The 16,619-nt window shown below is 44.1% G+C and overlaps 1 protein-coding gene across 4 annotated transcripts in view; it reads right to left on the reverse strand.

Annotated features, from left to right (window-relative positions):
* Nucleotides 1–11,174: 11,174 nt before the first annotated feature.
* The window catches only part of LOC121004833 (protein mono-ADP-ribosyltransferase PARP12-like), a 33,686-nt gene continuing 28,241 nt past the window's right edge, over nt 11,175–16,619 (reverse strand). For 3 of the 4 annotated variants that reach the window (XM_040437210.1, XM_040437229.1, XM_040437219.1), the window contains 4 exons: nt 14,738–14,849; nt 14,527–14,657; nt 13,855–14,006; nt 11,175–12,368 (listed from right to left, as the gene is read on the reverse strand). In XM_040437210.1, coding sequence (XP_040293144.1) covers nt 12,082–12,368; nt 13,855–14,006; nt 14,527–14,657; nt 14,738–14,849 — 682 coding nt within the window. In that variant the 3' untranslated portion in view covers nt 11,175–12,081. Of the gene's footprint in view, nt 12,369–12,405; nt 13,645–13,854; nt 14,007–14,526; nt 14,658–14,737; nt 14,850–16,619 lie in introns of those variants that run through there. The other variant, XM_040437238.1, reaches the window with a different exon arrangement.

Consider the following 16,619-nt stretch of genomic DNA (forward strand, 5'->3'; position numbering starts at 1 on the left):
ACTGAGAATTACATCCAGTATACAGGACAAGAGAAGTGGTACTGTGCAGTGTCCATATATACAGAATAAGAGCAGATACTGAGAATTACACCCAGTATACAGGACAGGAGAAGTGGTACTGTGCAGTGTCCATATATACAGAATAAGAGCAGATACTGAGAATTACACCCAGTATACAGGACAGGAGAAGTGGTACTGTGCAGTGCCCATATATACAGAATAAGAGCAGATACTGAGAATTACACCCAGTATATGGGTCCTAATCCCAGCGCCTGTAGACACACAAAGAAAACTGTATGGTCAAGAACACTGATGCTTTTGGATGGAAGGAATGCACAGCTCCTCCACAAAAAATATTACTAAAAGTGATGGGCACCTATGGCCATCCTAGAAAAGCGGAGCTACACATTTGACAAATCCAAAGTGAAAGCAACGAAAAGATGACACATATATATCAATGAAGCATCCAAGAATTCTAGCTAAATGCAAATTTTATTCATTGACAATTGCGATGCAAAATCACATAAAAACGGATTAAAAGATTAAAAACAATTAAAACATGCTTTATACACGGGGTGAGGCTTGAAATGTCAAATATGGATATCAACCCTTTCAATAGCACTGATGCCCAATAAAGTCACTATAACCTCACCAAGGTTTTGGATGATCAAAGAGGGTCACTTACGGCTCATTGCGTGAAAGATCCAATCAGTGGCCAAGGCCGGTCATGGCTCGGGGGAATGATTGGCTGAGCAGCTTTTCATAGCCGTTTTCTGCTATGTTTGGAAAGTAGCAGTAAGGCTCCATTCACACGTCCGCAATGTGTTTTGCGGATACACGGAGACACGGATCCGCAAAACACGGAAAGCGGCAATGTGTGTTCCGCATTTTGCGGACCGCACATTGCCGACATAATAGAATATGCCTTGCGGACAAGAATAGGACATGTTCTATTTTTTTGCGGAAACGGAAGCACGGATGCGGAAGTGCGGATCCGCAAATGGGGATGCGGACAGCACATTCCGTCCCCATAGAGAATGAATGGGTCCGCACCCTTTCCGCAAAATTGCGGAAAGGATGCGGACACATTTTGCGGACGTGTGAATGGAGCCTAAGTGGTATACAGCATGGACCTGGTTTTGTCAGAACTACAGTGGTGGGGCGTTGGGAAGGTGGGTATAAGTTCTGTTATTTTTTTACAGAATGTGCAGCCCCTTGGACAGCTTTTTTTCTTGCGCTGGACTACGCCTTTAAATATTAACACAAAATCATTGGATTATTGACATTTGGTTCAGCTCCATTCACTTCAATGGAGCTGAGCATGATACCGAGCACAGCTGCTTTACAATGTTCGGCGCTGTGCTTGGTGAGCAGGGAGAAGGCCTCTGCGCTCACAGGAGCACTGCTATTTTAAAACAGCCGATCGGCGGGGGTCCCGGGTGACCCCCACCCCCACCAATCAGATACTGATGACCTATCCTGAGGATAGATCATCAGTATAAAAATTTGGGAAAACCACTTTAAGAAGCAAAGAGGGACCCACTTGGAAGGGATGCTATAACTTTGAGACCCAAATAAATATTTTAAATGTTAGCTGAATTATACCAGAAGAATGAACACCATGATTAAGGTGCACGTGCTTAAACAATATGAATAACGGAAGCATAATGTGGCATCAAATTCATGTAAAATTTTAAATACTCCAACGATTCAAAAAAAGTGAGAGCTGGAGGGATTAGGCTGGAAAAAGGCGCCCAAGGACTGCATAAACCTCCTCAGAGCTAAAAAAAAAAAAAAATACCCACCAGTAGACAGTCCCCTTCTATTAACCACATAGAGACCTGCAGCTGATATTCTAATAAAGTCATTTTATTGCCCTCATGCACAAGTCCAAAGGTTTACTATCTGTGTTTACTTAAACGACAAAGGCAAAAGCAATGAAGGAGGAGGGCGAAAATGAATAATTGTAGTTAAATTGTGGGGAATTTTTTTTACAGTAATTTTTCAGCATTTCCCCCACGGATATAAAAATCCACAGTCTTTACCATAGACTGCAGCAGCTGACAGGAAGAGAGAAGGAATCCCAGTGGACAAAGGCTTCTTCAATTCATATGCTTGATATTTATTCCATCAATATTTACAGTAATTGGACGTGTTTCGGCCCGTCCAGCCTTCGTCAGCAAACATTTCACAAAATGATCCAAATCTCAAGTTATAGTGACTCCCCACACACACATGGGATGACGTCAGACGCCCAGGTAAGGCGGCCATAGCCATCTGTCAATCACAAGTGGTAGGCGTATACACCAGCCTACACAACAAGTAATTGAATCATTGGTAATCATGGATAAAAGCAGTTATCTTAAAGAAGCCATGCGCCAACTGTCGGACACTGATACCTACATGAGATTGAATAAGGATCCGCTGTTTGACATAAAACGTGAGCTCATGGTACTGGTGGATCAGTATAAAGACTTGGGAACTATTGATGAGAAATTGAGTGAGTTTTTAATTAACTACTCACCAGTTGCCTCGGTTTTTTTATGCTTCCCAAGATCCATAAGACACTTGTGGATCCTCCAGGACGCCCTACTGTGGCGTCGGTTAATTCAATCTTGTCTCTGTTAACGATAATATTAGAAAAAATCTTAACGCCTTTAATAAAGAAGACCGCATTGTTCCTATTGGACACATCGCAATTTTTGGGAATTGTAAGAGGATTAGGGAGAATATCTTGTGAATGCTGGTTGGTCACGATCGACGTGGTTAGCCTCTATACTTCCATCGATCATGAGGGGGGGTGCAGGCGACATCACGTCTGTGATGATCGAGTGATTTTACAGGAGTACAGCAAGAATTTTTTTTGAAATTATTGCGTCTTGTGTTATTTAAAAATTATTTTCTGTTTGGGGACGATTTCTATCTGCAAAGACGGGGGACCGCGATGAGTAGTAATGTGGCCCCGCCCTACGCAAACTCATTTATGACATACATATATACGGATTTGAACTATCAAAAAAATGTTGACGATATTGTTTGCGTATGGGCGGGGCCAAATCTATCCCAAAATCCCAAATACAGCGGGTTAAACGGATCGTTTCGGATCCAGATACTCAGGAAATGAGATTGAATGAGATGATGGATAGATTTAAAGAGAGAGGGTACCCAGATAAGATCCTGATGGAAGCTACTCTCATGGTAAAGGATAAAAAAACGGATAGAGGCCATAGGGTGGCTTTTGTACATAAATTCCATCCCTTCAATAGGAAATTTGATTATATTATCCGGAAACATTGGTCACTGCTGGGTAGATCGTATCCCCAAATATCAGAATTTCATAATCCACCGTTAATATGTAATAAGCACATGAAGAATGATCATGACCACCTAGCAAAAGCTGACATTGGCCCCTTTAAAAAGATCATGCGACAAAGCATGCTGACGATTTAGAGAAATGGTACCTACCCCTGTTTACATTGTGCCCAATGTTCCCATGTCATTAGGGGTGATTCTTTCCACCATCCATATACCGGTAAATCTTTAAATATACAGGGCTTCTTTACATGTGAATCAACTAACGTAGTCTATTTAATTAAATGTCCATGTGGCCTAGTGTATATTGGGGAGACCATGCAGACTGTAAGGAACCGTATATGCAAACACAAGTCCACAATACGGACTAAGAATTTGTTGTTACCAATACCAGCCCATTTTCATAGTGCATGTCATTCTGATTATGCGCTGACTGATTCACGCGCATAACAAAACACAAGGTGCATATTAAAATATATAACACTATATAACGACTATATGAACTGACTATGGTCTCTGCTGCACTGGTCTCTGCTGCACTGTACCGTATTTTTCGCCCTATAAGATGCACCTAGGTTTTAGAGGAGAACAATAAGAAAAAAATATTTTTCATTACACCTTAGGTCAGACCAGCAATCAGACCCCTAATGTTAATCAGACCCCCAATGCCTCAGATCAACCCCCCAACCTTTAGCCATTTATCAGCCCCCATGTCAGCCATCAGCCCCCATGTCAGCCATAAGCCCCCCATGTCAGCCATCAGCCCCCTATGTCAGCCATCAGCCCCCTATGTCAGCCATCAGCCCCCTATGTCAGTCATCAGCCCCTTATGTCAGCCATCAGCCCCTTATGTCAGCCATCAGGCCCCCATTTCAGCCATCAGCCCCCCATTTCAGCCATATGTCATCCCCCAGCCCTTATATCAGCCCCCCATGTCAGCCATGAGCCCCCCATGTCAGCCATCAGCCCCCGATGTCAGCTATCAGTCCCTTTTGTCAGCCCCTTATGTCAGCCATCAGCCCCTTATGTCAGCCATCAGCCCCTTATGTCAGCCATCAGCCCCTTATGTCAGCCATCAGCCCCCCATGTCAGCCATCAGCCCACCATGTCAGCCATATGTCGTCCCCCAGCCCTTATATCAGCCCCCCATGTCAGCCATGAGCCCCCCATGTCAGCCATCAGCCCCCGATGTCAGCTATCAGCCCCTTTTGTCAGCCATCAGCCCCTTTTGTCAGCCCCCAGCCATAAGCCCCCCATGTCAGCCATCAGCCCCCCATGTCAGCCAACAGCCCCCCATGTCAGCCATAAGACCCCCATGTCAGCCATAAGACCCCCATGTCAGCCATAAGCCCCCCATCTCAGCCATCAGACCCTTATGTCAGCCATCAGTAAGCCCCCAGCCCTTATGTCAGCCATAAGCCCGCCATGTCAGCCCCCAGGTCAGCCATCAGCCTTTATGTCAGCGCAAATAAAAAACAAAACAAAAAAAAAAAACACTTACCTCTCCTGCTCCTGGTCACCATCGCGATCCTCTTCATCCTGCTGTCGGCTGTGTATCGCAGCGCACAGTGTGAGGTCACAGAGCGACCTCACGCTGTGCGCAGCCCTGCACAGCCGATAGCCGAGCAAACAATCTTCCAGGGCCCGGTCCATCATCATTCAGCGGGCATCCTGTCACAACGCCGGGGGCCGTAACGGCCATCGCAGCAAACTGCAGGTCAATTCAGACCTGCGGTTTTCTGCGTTTTCGGTCCATTCGGGTCACCGGTGACCCGATGAACCGGAAAAGGACGGTGACCGGTGGTGTGATTACACACCACCAATCACAGTCCGAGCATTTGGGAGAGGCGGTGCTGGCCGTGGTGCTGATGGCTGCTGTCCATGGTGCTGATTGGTCCTGGAAAGAGGCGGGAGATTCAAACTCCCGACGCTCCTCTCTCCCCTCCTCTTCCTGTTGCTGCACCTTCACCGTCCTCACCAGCTCCTGTAATCCCCCCGTTGGCACCCATCACCCTCCTGCACCCATCACCCTCCAGGTAGGTTAGGGTCAGTGAGGGAGAGGCACCATTAGGTAGGGATAGAAGGGAGAGTTAATTAGGGGGGAAAAAATAACTAAAATTTTAACTGATTTATTGTTTTTGGTGGTTGGGGTCCACAGCACTTAGCTGTGAGACCCTAGACCCACCCAGGGGTGCTGACACTTGCCCCACCCACCACAGCCCGCAGTGCAGCCGAGATGAGGACATTTTGGGGCCTCGTGCTGCACATGGGTCTAGTGCAAAAACCCAGTGTCAGGCAATACTGGAGTGGGGACGTCCTCTACCAGACCCCACTCTACAGTATGGCCATGGCATGTCGCCGGTTTGAGGCCATCCGGAAAGGTGTGTGATCTCATGTCTGATCACAGTGTAATTATATTACTATTATACTCAGTGATGTCAGTAACAGGGGGCGGGGCTGTGACAACCTCTCAGACATGATATAGTGCCTGGTTGTCAGCAGTAATAGATGGAATAGCTGTTACTGTAGTATAAGATGTGTGGATCTCATGTCTGATCACAGTGTAATTATATTACTATTATATTCAGTGATGTCAGTAACAGGGGGCGGGGCTGTGACAACCTCTCAGACATGATATAGAGGCTGGTTGTCAGCAGTAATAGATGGAATAGCTGTTACTGTAGTATAAGGTGTGTGGATCTCATGTCTGATCACAGTGTAATTATATTACTATTATATTCAGTGATGTCAGTAACAGGGGGCGGGGCTGTGACAACCTCTCAGACATGATATAGAGGCTGGTTGTCAGCAGTAATAGATGGAATAGCTGTTACTGTAGTATAAGGTGTGTGGATTTCATGTCTGATCACAGTGTAATTATATTACTATTATACTCAGTGATGTCAGTAACAGGGGGCGGGGCTGTGACAACCTCTCAGACATGATATAGTGCCTGGTTGTCAGCAGTAATAGATGGAATAGCTGTTACTGTAGTATAAGGTGTGTGGATCTCATGTCTGATCACAGTGTAATTATATTACTATTATATTCAGTGATGTCAGTAACAGGGGGCGGGGCTGTGACAACCTCTCAGACATGATATAGAGGCTGTTGTCTGCAGTAATAGATGGAATAGCTCTTACTGTAGTATCAGGTGTGTGGATCTCATGTCTGATCACAGTGTAATTATATTACTATTATATTCAGTGATGTCAGTAACAGGGGGCGGGGCTGTGACAACCTCTCAGACATAATATAGAGGCTGTTGTCAGCAGTAATAGATGGAATAGATGTTACTGTAGTATAAGGTGTGTGATCTCATGTCTGATCACAGTGTAATTATATTACTATTATATTCAGTGATGTTAGTAACAGGGGGCGGGGCTGTGACAACCTCTCAGACATGATATAGATGCTGGTTGTCAGCAGTAATAGATGGAATAGCTGTTACTGTAGTATAAGGTGTGTGGATCTCATGTCTGATCACAGTGTAATTATATTACTATTATACTCAGTGATGTCAGTAACAGGGGGCGGGGCTGTGACAACCTCTCAGACATGATATAGAGCAGTGATGGCGAACCTATGGCACGGGTGCCAGAGGCGGCACTCAGAGCCCTCTATGTGGGCACCCGCACCCAGGAAAAACTCTATGGTGTACCAATATGCTTCAGACTTTTCCTGCCATTTATCAGTGCAGGGCACACTATGAACAGCACAGACAGCGCACTGAATGTAGGCAGGAAATTATAGCTAAATGATAAAGTACATGGAAGATATACTATATTGGTATTCAGGTTAAATTGCCATGTTGGCACTTTGCGATAAATAAGTGGGTATTTGGTTGCAGTTTGGGCACTTGGTCTCTAAAAGGTTCACCATCACTGATATAGAGGCTGTTGTCAGCAGTAATAGATGGAATAGATGTTACTGTAGTATAAGGTGTGTGGATCTCATGTCTGATCACAGTGTAATTATATACTATTATACTCAGTGATGTCAGTAACAGGGGGCGGGGCTGTGACAACCTCTCAGATATGATATAGATGCAGGTTGTCAGCAGTAATAGATGGAATAGCTGTTACTGTAGTATAAGGTGTGTGGATCTCATGTCTGATCACAATGTAATTATATTACTATTATATTCAGTGATGTCAGTAACAGGGGGCGGGGCTGTGACAACCTCTTAGACATGATATAGAGGCTGGTTGTCAGCAGTAATAGATGGAATAGCTGTTACTGCAGTATAGGATGTGTGGATCTCATGTCTGATCAGTGTAATTATATTACTATTATATTCAGTGATGTCAGTAACAGGAGGCGGGGCTGTGACAACCTCTCAGACATGATATAGAGGCTGGTTGTCAGCAGTAATAGATGGAATAGATGTTACTGTAGTATAAGGTGTGTGGATCTCATGTCTGATCACAGTGTAATTATATTACTATTATACTCAGTGATGTCAGTAACAGGGGGCGGGGCTGTGACAACCTCTCAGACATGATATAGAAGCTGGTTGTCAGCAGTAATAGATGGAATAGCTGTTACTGTAGTATAAGGTGTGTGGATCTTATGTCTGATCACAATGTAATTATATTACTATTATACTCAGTGATGTCAGTAACAGGGGGCGGGGCTGTGACAACCTCTCAGACATGATATAGAGGCTGGTTGTCAGCGGTAATAGATGGAATAGCTGTTACTGTAGTATAAGGTGTGTGGATCTCATGTCTGATCACAATGTAATTATATTACTATTATATTCAGTGATGTCAGTAACAGGGGGCGGGGCTGTGACAACCTCTCAGACATGATATAGAGGCTGGTTGTCAGCGGTAATAGATGGAATAGCTGTTACTGTAGTATAAGGTGTGTGGATCTCATGTCTGATCACAATGTAATTATATTACTATTATATTCAGTGATGTCAGTAACAGGGGGCGGGGCTGTGACAACCTCTCAGATATGATATAGAGGCTGGTTGTCAGCAGTAATAGATGGAATAGATGTTACTATAGTATAAGGTGTGTGGGTCTCATGTCTGATCACAATGTAATTATATTACTATTATACTCAGTGATGTCAGTAACGGGGGGCGGGGCTGTGACAACCTCTCAGACATGATATAGAGGCTGTTGTCAGCAGTAATAGATGGAATAGATGTTACTGTAGTATAAGGTGTGTGGATCTCATGTCTGATCACAGTGTAATTATATTACTATTATATTCAGTGATGTCAGTAACAGGGGGCGGGGCTGTGACAACCTCTCAGACATGATATAGAGGCTGTTGTCAGCAGTAATAGATGGAATAGATGTTACTATAGTATAAGGTGTGTGGGTCTCATGTCTGATCACAATGTAATTATATTACTACTATATTCAGTGATGTCAGTAACAGGGGGCGGGGCTGTGACAACCTCTCAGACATGATATAGAAGCTGGTTGTCAGCAGTAATAGATGGAATAGATGTTACTGTAGTATAAGGTGTGTGGATCTCATGTCTGATCACAGTGTAATTATATTACTATTATATTCAGTGATGTCAGTAACAGGGGGCGGGGCTGTGACAACCTCTCAGACATGATATAGAGGCTGGTTGTCAGCGGTAATAGATGGAATAGCTGTTACTGTAGTATAAGGTGTGTGGATCTCATGTCTGATCACAATGTAATTATATTACTATTATATTCAGTGATGTCAGTAACAGGGGGCGGGGCTGTGACAACCTCTCAGATATGATATAGAGGCTGGTTGTCAGCAGTAATAGATGGAATAGATGTTACTATAGTATAAGGTGTGTGGGTCTCATGTCTGATCACAATGTAATTATATTACTATTATACTCAGTGATGTCAGTAACGGGGGGCGGGGCTGTGACAACCTCTCAGACATGATATAGAGGCTGTTGTCAGCAGTAATAGATGGAATAGATGTTACTGTAGTATAAGGTGTGTGGATCTCATGTCTGATCACAGTGTAATTATATTACTATTATATTCAGTGATGTCAGTAACAGGGGGCGGGGCTGTGACAACCTCTCAGACATGATATAGAGGCTGTTGTCAGCAGTAATAGATGGAATAGATGTTACTATAGTATAAGGTGTGTGGGTCTCATGTCTGATCACAATGTAATTATATTACTACTATATTCAGTGATGTCAGTAACAGGGGGCGGGGCTGTGACAACCTCTCAGACATGATATAGAAGCTGGTTGTCAGCAGTAATAGATGGAATAGATGTTACTGTAGTATAAGGTGTGTGGATCGCTTGATCCCCTTATTACAATAATGATTACACAAGTACTACCAGCAATTTTGATTATTTATTGTCAATGAAATTCTTCTTTAAATCAGATATCTGCAATTATACACTGATATACAATGTTGAAGAAATTTACCAAAAATAATCTTGCTTATCATTATCTAAAGAGGGTGGTGGGTATGAAAGGGTTCAAATTAGCAACAGGATAAGTAAAATCATTACAGTAAAAGAAGGGTCCTTTGCTGCTCTCACTTCTAGCTCTGAGACCATGTCCTAGGAGAGTTACCAGCAGAGGTCATATCCTAGGCCCTACGGTGACTCGGAGGTAGAGGGGGGTTTGGGGGTTAGTAAGCGCCAGTCAAAGAGAAAGTTATTGTAACAAACAGTTACTGATCTGTGTCAAATCTGCAGTAAAATTACAGAATAAAATTCTGATTCCTTGAGCGTATACGTTTCTCCCCTGTCCTGTTTCCTGACAGATAGCCTTGACCTGCAGGGGATCAGGGGGGTTATAATGACACATGACGGACTTGAGTCCAGAAATACGAGAGCGGGACTGGATAACATCCAGAAAACCTTCCATCCAGTGGAAACGCTGCTGCAGGGAAAACAGGGGCTACCCCCTGCCCACAGGCCCTGTCTACCGCCCCATGTAGATACAGGGGCCCAGCAGTAGATTTCTGTTAAATTATGTCTCCACGCCTGCGTGATGACCACACCAGTCTTCACCTGCAGGCTCAGAGGCCCATCAGGCTGTCCTAGCGTGTACCCCAAGATTAAAGTAGAGCAGATTAAGGCATAATCTACACATCTTGGTAGTAGTAAAGGATTAAAGACACTTCTACTTTTCTGCAACCACAACTCCACTATAAAGCCTTATTTTAGGAGTTGAATGCACATAACATTTTTTTCCTCTTGATTTCTCCATACACATGCATGCCTGGTTTCTGGCGAGCATACATGTGTTTTCAATGGCAAGAGGGGAGAAAGCTTCTGCCAGACATCTCTGGTGGTGGCTTATTTCCTGCTAGACAAAAAAGAATGGCCACTTTTTATTTCAATGCCCAATACTCTTACTCCTAACATCAGGGGAGAGTCAGGAGGCCCCCAAACACATTAGATAGTAGCCCCCCAGCTCTGCTGTCAATAATGTAATGTTTATGGGGGCTTTTATGGTACACAGCCACATGTTCAAGTTTCCTGATGCCGTTTTGGACGCCAAAGTCAGTCGTGGATCATAAAAGGAGAGCATATAGGACATATTTCTCCTCTTTTATGAATTCACTCCTGGCTTGGGTTCCAAACTGCATCAGGACACCTGACCGTGTGCCCGCCCTTATACTCTAGTCACATATAGCGCTATATCTGCTGATTCACTGTTCTTTACGGGAAGACTTTAACATATCACTTTGCTGCTCCCTGGTGGCTCAGTGAGGTGTAGCATGTTTTTTGGGAGAAACAATGGGGGTCATTTACCAACTGATATACACCAGTTTTCTGGCATAATCTGTCGCAGATTGTGGCGCAAACATAATTGCGCAGCTATCTGCGACTTTTTCCGGCTCACGCCAGGTCTAAAAAAGTATGCGTGGCATGGGTAGGCCCATCTCATTTATCATTTTCTATGCCTGTTTTAGGTTGTAGAAAATGGTCAAGGAAGCGGTGAATGCGCCGAAGTTATGTAGAGGCCGACGCCTCTTAATAACTTCGGTGGATCCAGCGCACGGGGTTAGACGCATGTCTTAGTAAATGACCCCCAATGTTTTCACCAGGTTGTCCAGGATTAGAAAAACATGACTGCTTTCATCCAAGAACAGCACAACACCTGTCCACAGGTTGTGTCTGGTATTGCAGCTCAGCTCCATTGACGTAAATGACGTGCAATACCACACACAATCTGTACACAGGGTGGTGTTGTTTTTAGAATATGGCAGCTATGTTTTTATAACCCCTTTTGAAAATGTATCTCATAAGACTCAATACACCAAATGCACCAGTATTTTGATTTGTTGAAATAAGACAATGGCCCACACTTACTAATGTGAGTGCTCCTTGATTTTGTAGTGTTATACCAAAATGCGGCACATTTTGGCGCTTCTACGCTTATAGTAATTATCTACCCCTAGTCAGATAAGGGGGCATGACTTACCATAAAACTAGTGTGACCGTCTATGCAACATTTAGCGTCAATTCTGGCCACAAATCTAACATGAAATCCAGTCTCAAAGTAACCCAACTAATAGTATAGATTAATAGTATAGAGAAAAGTGCCTAAAACTGCGCCACATTCATCACCCAGCCTGAGCCCCTGTGATAAATCTGCTACAGGTCTAGACGGCATGTTTACAGGACTAGTGATTCTGCCCCAGTGTAGCACACTTTCTTAATCATTATTCTAGGTGCCGTTGTGTGTATTCTGTTCAGATTCTTGGTAACAGTGTAGCAATTTTCTTGAAATATTTCAGGTTTGCTCCTCCTTGGATTAGTTTTATGTTCGACGCCTCAACAAACAATGCAGGATTTCTTCTGTTCTTCGTATTCCAGGAGATACTCAGGGTAGATCTGATGCTTCTCAAACACCACAAAAATGGAGGGATTTATGGGATTGTCCACGCAGGAGTCATAGTACCGTGTGATGCTTCCGTGTCTCAGTGGTGGACGTTTCATTTGGGGGTTTCCCGCCACGTACTCTCCCACCAGCACACGAGCTACGAACATCATCCGTGTCCCAGTAGAGGTCGCTATGGAGTAGTTATGGGAGTACGAGGCGTCTCGGGCAAAGTAACTTCCTATGGGTAAAATCATGAGAAGTTACAAGCAACTGCTTAAAAAGGTTCTCCGGGATTTTGATATTGATAGTCTATCCTCAGGGTAGGTCATCAGCATTTGATTGGCCTCCGAATCCCAACACCCCTGCCGACCAGCTGTTTTAGGAGGCCGTAGTTCTCCTTGAGCGCTTAGGCCTCTTTTTACAGTAGGCCATGTGATGTCACATTCATCAGTCATGGGCCTAGGTGCAGTTCAGTCCTATTCAAGTGAATGAAGCTAGCTAAAGTACCAAGCACAGTCACTGTCCAATGGGTGGCACTGTGCTTGATATGCTGTGAGGAAACTTCGGTGCTCACTGGAGCTCCGGGGAGCACAGCCGCTTCCTCGAACAGCTGATCAGCAGGGATGATGGGAGTTGGACCCTCGAGATTCTCATATTAATGACATATCCTGATTCCTGAGGCTAGGCCATCAATATAAAAATGATGGAGAAATGATTTCATGAAATCACAAGTAAAAAAACATATATCATTGTGGAACCCAAAGCTGTCTGTCAATGCTAGGAGATGTACAGCAGCTGTGCAACTGCTGGAGACCAACAGATTGCTGACATTTGTATTATAACATGAAATTTGTCTTGTGTATTGATACAAAGAAAAGAAAGGAAAGTTCAGCTCATCTCTGTTGTCTTCACCCGACACCCGGACTATTAGTGCATGGAAAACCCCGAGCTGAGCAGGTGTACAGGCACGCAGTGTTGTTCACATGGTGTCATTATTCTTTTCAATAAAGCCTGTAGTGCTGGATCACTTTATCTTGCATTATGACACCATGGATCCATTTTAGCTCTGTGGAAAAGGCCCAAAGATGTCTGGGACATACCTTGTATCCTACTGTATTTCTGGGAGGAAGTCATATACATATAGTGGGTGTAATCGCACCGTCTAGTGGTAGTATAATAAAATATATGTATAATACATTTGTGGCCATAAGGCTGAGTGGAAGCAATGTAGTGGCTGCAATAGCAACTTGAATTTGTAATTAATAATGCTAATAACTCACAAATGTATGGTGCCACTGGCTGCCATGGTTGGGCGCTGTTGTGGCCCTAGGCTTCATGCACACAATTATATTTTTCTTCAGTGTGCTGTTTGTATGTAAGACGGACAGCACACTGACCTGTACAAGTTATGGGGCCATACACACATCCGTTCTTTTAAGAATTCATGTGCCTGATCCAGGAATCTCACAGCACATACTTTTCTTGTCTATTTTTGTGCAGGAGAGGAGCCCTTTCTATTGATGGGAGTAAGAAAAAACAGGATGCATACAGAAGCTATCACAGAAGCTTTTTTCAAGCTATTCGTGTGCATGAAGCCTTATGAAAGCCAGTATGCCTTCAAATGAGTCTGGTGACATCTGATTGCCCAGTCTGCGTGAACATCTGCAGTCCACGCTGAAAAACTAACAGCCCTCAAATCAAACTACCTAGGAGCTGGGATCTACCTTGTCCATACACAGTGCCATGTGTACCACAGATACGCCAGTCAAAATTGTAGTTGCAGATGGCATCGATGTGCTTCTTCTCTGTGCCATGAAACAACCGGAATTCTTTCACGTCTTGTCCCTGATTGACTTTTTTCATCTGTTCCTTTTGCCTTAAAAGCAAGACACAACATTACAAAACAGCAGCCTGGCCAGAAAGGATTCCCCACCCATCGAGAAGTGAGGTTAGGCCACTGTTACTAGGTTCCCACCACCTACAATGAAGAAGGTTAGGTTAATGTGAGTTGGGGCATTCTCTATAATGTCTCATCACCCATAGTGAGCTGAAGGATCCTATCTCTGTAGGGTTCCACTACCTATAATGAAGGAGGAAATGGCCATCATGAGCTTGGGCATTCTTTGTAGGGTCCCTACACCTATAGCGAGTTGGGGATACTATCTCTATAGGGTCAGTCCTATTGTAATGAAGGGGATGCGGCCAATGTGAGTTGGGCATGCTCTCTATATTTTTCCACCACCCATCTCTTAGGGATCCTAACACCCATAGTAAAGGGGATTGCAGTGATGGTGATCTGGGGAATACTGTTACAGGGAGGCCTTATATAATTTATACCTATTTTCATGGAGTACATATTAAACATCGTAAGATGTGAGGATAAAGGGCTGACATACCACTGAAAGACCTGCCACAGAGATGGGTTCTGGAGTCGCCACATATTCTTAACCACATGGCCGCTTACTGTCTTGGTGAAGCTGTTTACAATTTCCGAGAACTCGCTGGATGTGTTAGAGACAAGAACATTCTTGGTGGGAGACAGAAAAACAGAAGTTAACACCTTAAGTCCCATTTTATCCATCATGTCATAGGGACTCTGTTTATTACCCTGCAGCCTATCTCTGGCATGGCCTCAGAGTCCCACGTCTTAGGGTAGATGTCAGTCTTCAGAGGAGACGTTCCTGATTTCGGGGATGGCTTGGCTCCTGGTGTTTTTTTGCTAAAAGAATACATTTAAGCATGACAGGTTACATAGGGCCACCTGATAGAAGATCCGGGAGCAGCAAGTAAGCTATTAGGATGTCTTCACATGTATCAGATTTTGTTGTTGAAATTGCTGCAACTGAAAATCAGTTCAATTCTTCTGAATAGAACTTGCAGAAATCCATGTGCTTGGTGCAAAAACAACCCCATTCAGATGAATGGAACTGATTTTCAATCGCTGAAATTTCTGCAACAAAATCTTTGGTGTGTGAAGGCACTCTTAGTCTTCGTTTACATCTAAGTTAGAAGATTTAACAGGCTGTTCCGGCACAGAGTAGCCTGCCAGATCTCACAGCATCCTTTACCTCCCTTTCGAATCCCCAATTGACTGCAATGAGGTCAAGCGGTGATCCGGTCGATTTCCAGGATAAATGTTGGGTTTCATTTGTACAAACAAATGTTGCGTGCAACGTTCTTTTGTCCGGCAGACAGCCAGCATTTTCGCCAGATTAGGCAGCTGGAGATCCGAAACGGAGATCTGAACACAGCCTTATAGCCTTCCATTTATAAAATGCAGATATAGTACCGCAGACTTGGGGGTACTACAATATTGTATATAGTTTTGTGTTTTATATTATGTATTTTTATAGGTTATGGCTGTAGTTACCATTAAGTATATATATCAGTGATTGATAGGAACAGAGCGGCTAACTGCCCTGTTCGTACCCTCTTGGTAGGAGTGATCTGGTTCTGCTTCCTGCCAGGAGGGGAAGTTCCTGTCCAGAAAGGAGAAAGGAAGCACACTGCTGAGCTCCTTCTCCTAAGAGAGGTTCACAATTTGATTTTAAGTGATGCCTCATATAAATCCTTGAGAAGACAGACCGCAAAGTGAACAGCTACAACCAGCATTTGAAGACACTGCTATGGTGAGTCACTACAGCTAAGACACTCATCACCCAGACTACTATTAGGCCAGTGCAATACAAGAGCTAAACTGCAACCATCCAACCTGCCTCCATAATCATTACTGGTGCCAGGAAATTGCCCCTCAAATCAGCTGTCCAGAGAGGAGGGAAGAAGCACACTGCAGAGCTCCCGCTTCTAAGAGAGGTTCTCAATTTGATTTTACGTGATGCCTCATAAATCCTTGAGAAGACAGACCGCAAAGTGAACAGCTACAACCAGCATTTGAAGACACTGCTATGGTGAGTGACTACGGCTAAGACACCCATCACCCAGACCACTATTGGGCCAGTACAATACAAGAGCTAAACTGCAACCATTCTACCTGCCTCCATAATCATTACTGGTGCCAGAAATTGCACTTCAAATCGCTATTGAATGTACCTGAAGTTGCACTTAGTAAAAGAGACTTTTATATGTTTCATTTCATCCTTATTGTGCACCGATCCTCAAAGAGCAACGGCTTAAGGGACTACACCATGACACAACACCTCATCAAGGTCACTACAACTCCCATCATCTGCACCGGCTCCTCGAGGACTCACTGCATGAAATTAGTATCACGAACAGGATTGTGCCTCCATGCCTTACTATAGTTGGCCTAATTGCTGTGTGGACCTTAAAATAGACTTTATTGCCCAGCTGGAAGGAATTCAGTAGAAGCCACAGCCACTTCATGGTAACAACACAGAAGGGGTTAACTGGCCATCTTGAATCAGGGCCACATACACTAAAGCACAGATGCATCGCCCCACCAGAATGGGAAATCAAAGAGAATGCCCAGCTGTGGAGCAGGCAAGATGTGTCTGCCTGATGTTTCTCT

Source organism: Bufo bufo, chromosome 1, assembly GCF_905171765.1.
Source record: "Bufo bufo chromosome 1, aBufBuf1.1, whole genome shotgun sequence".
NCBI classification, from domain to species: domain Eukaryota; kingdom Metazoa; phylum Chordata; class Amphibia; order Anura; family Bufonidae; genus Bufo; species Bufo bufo.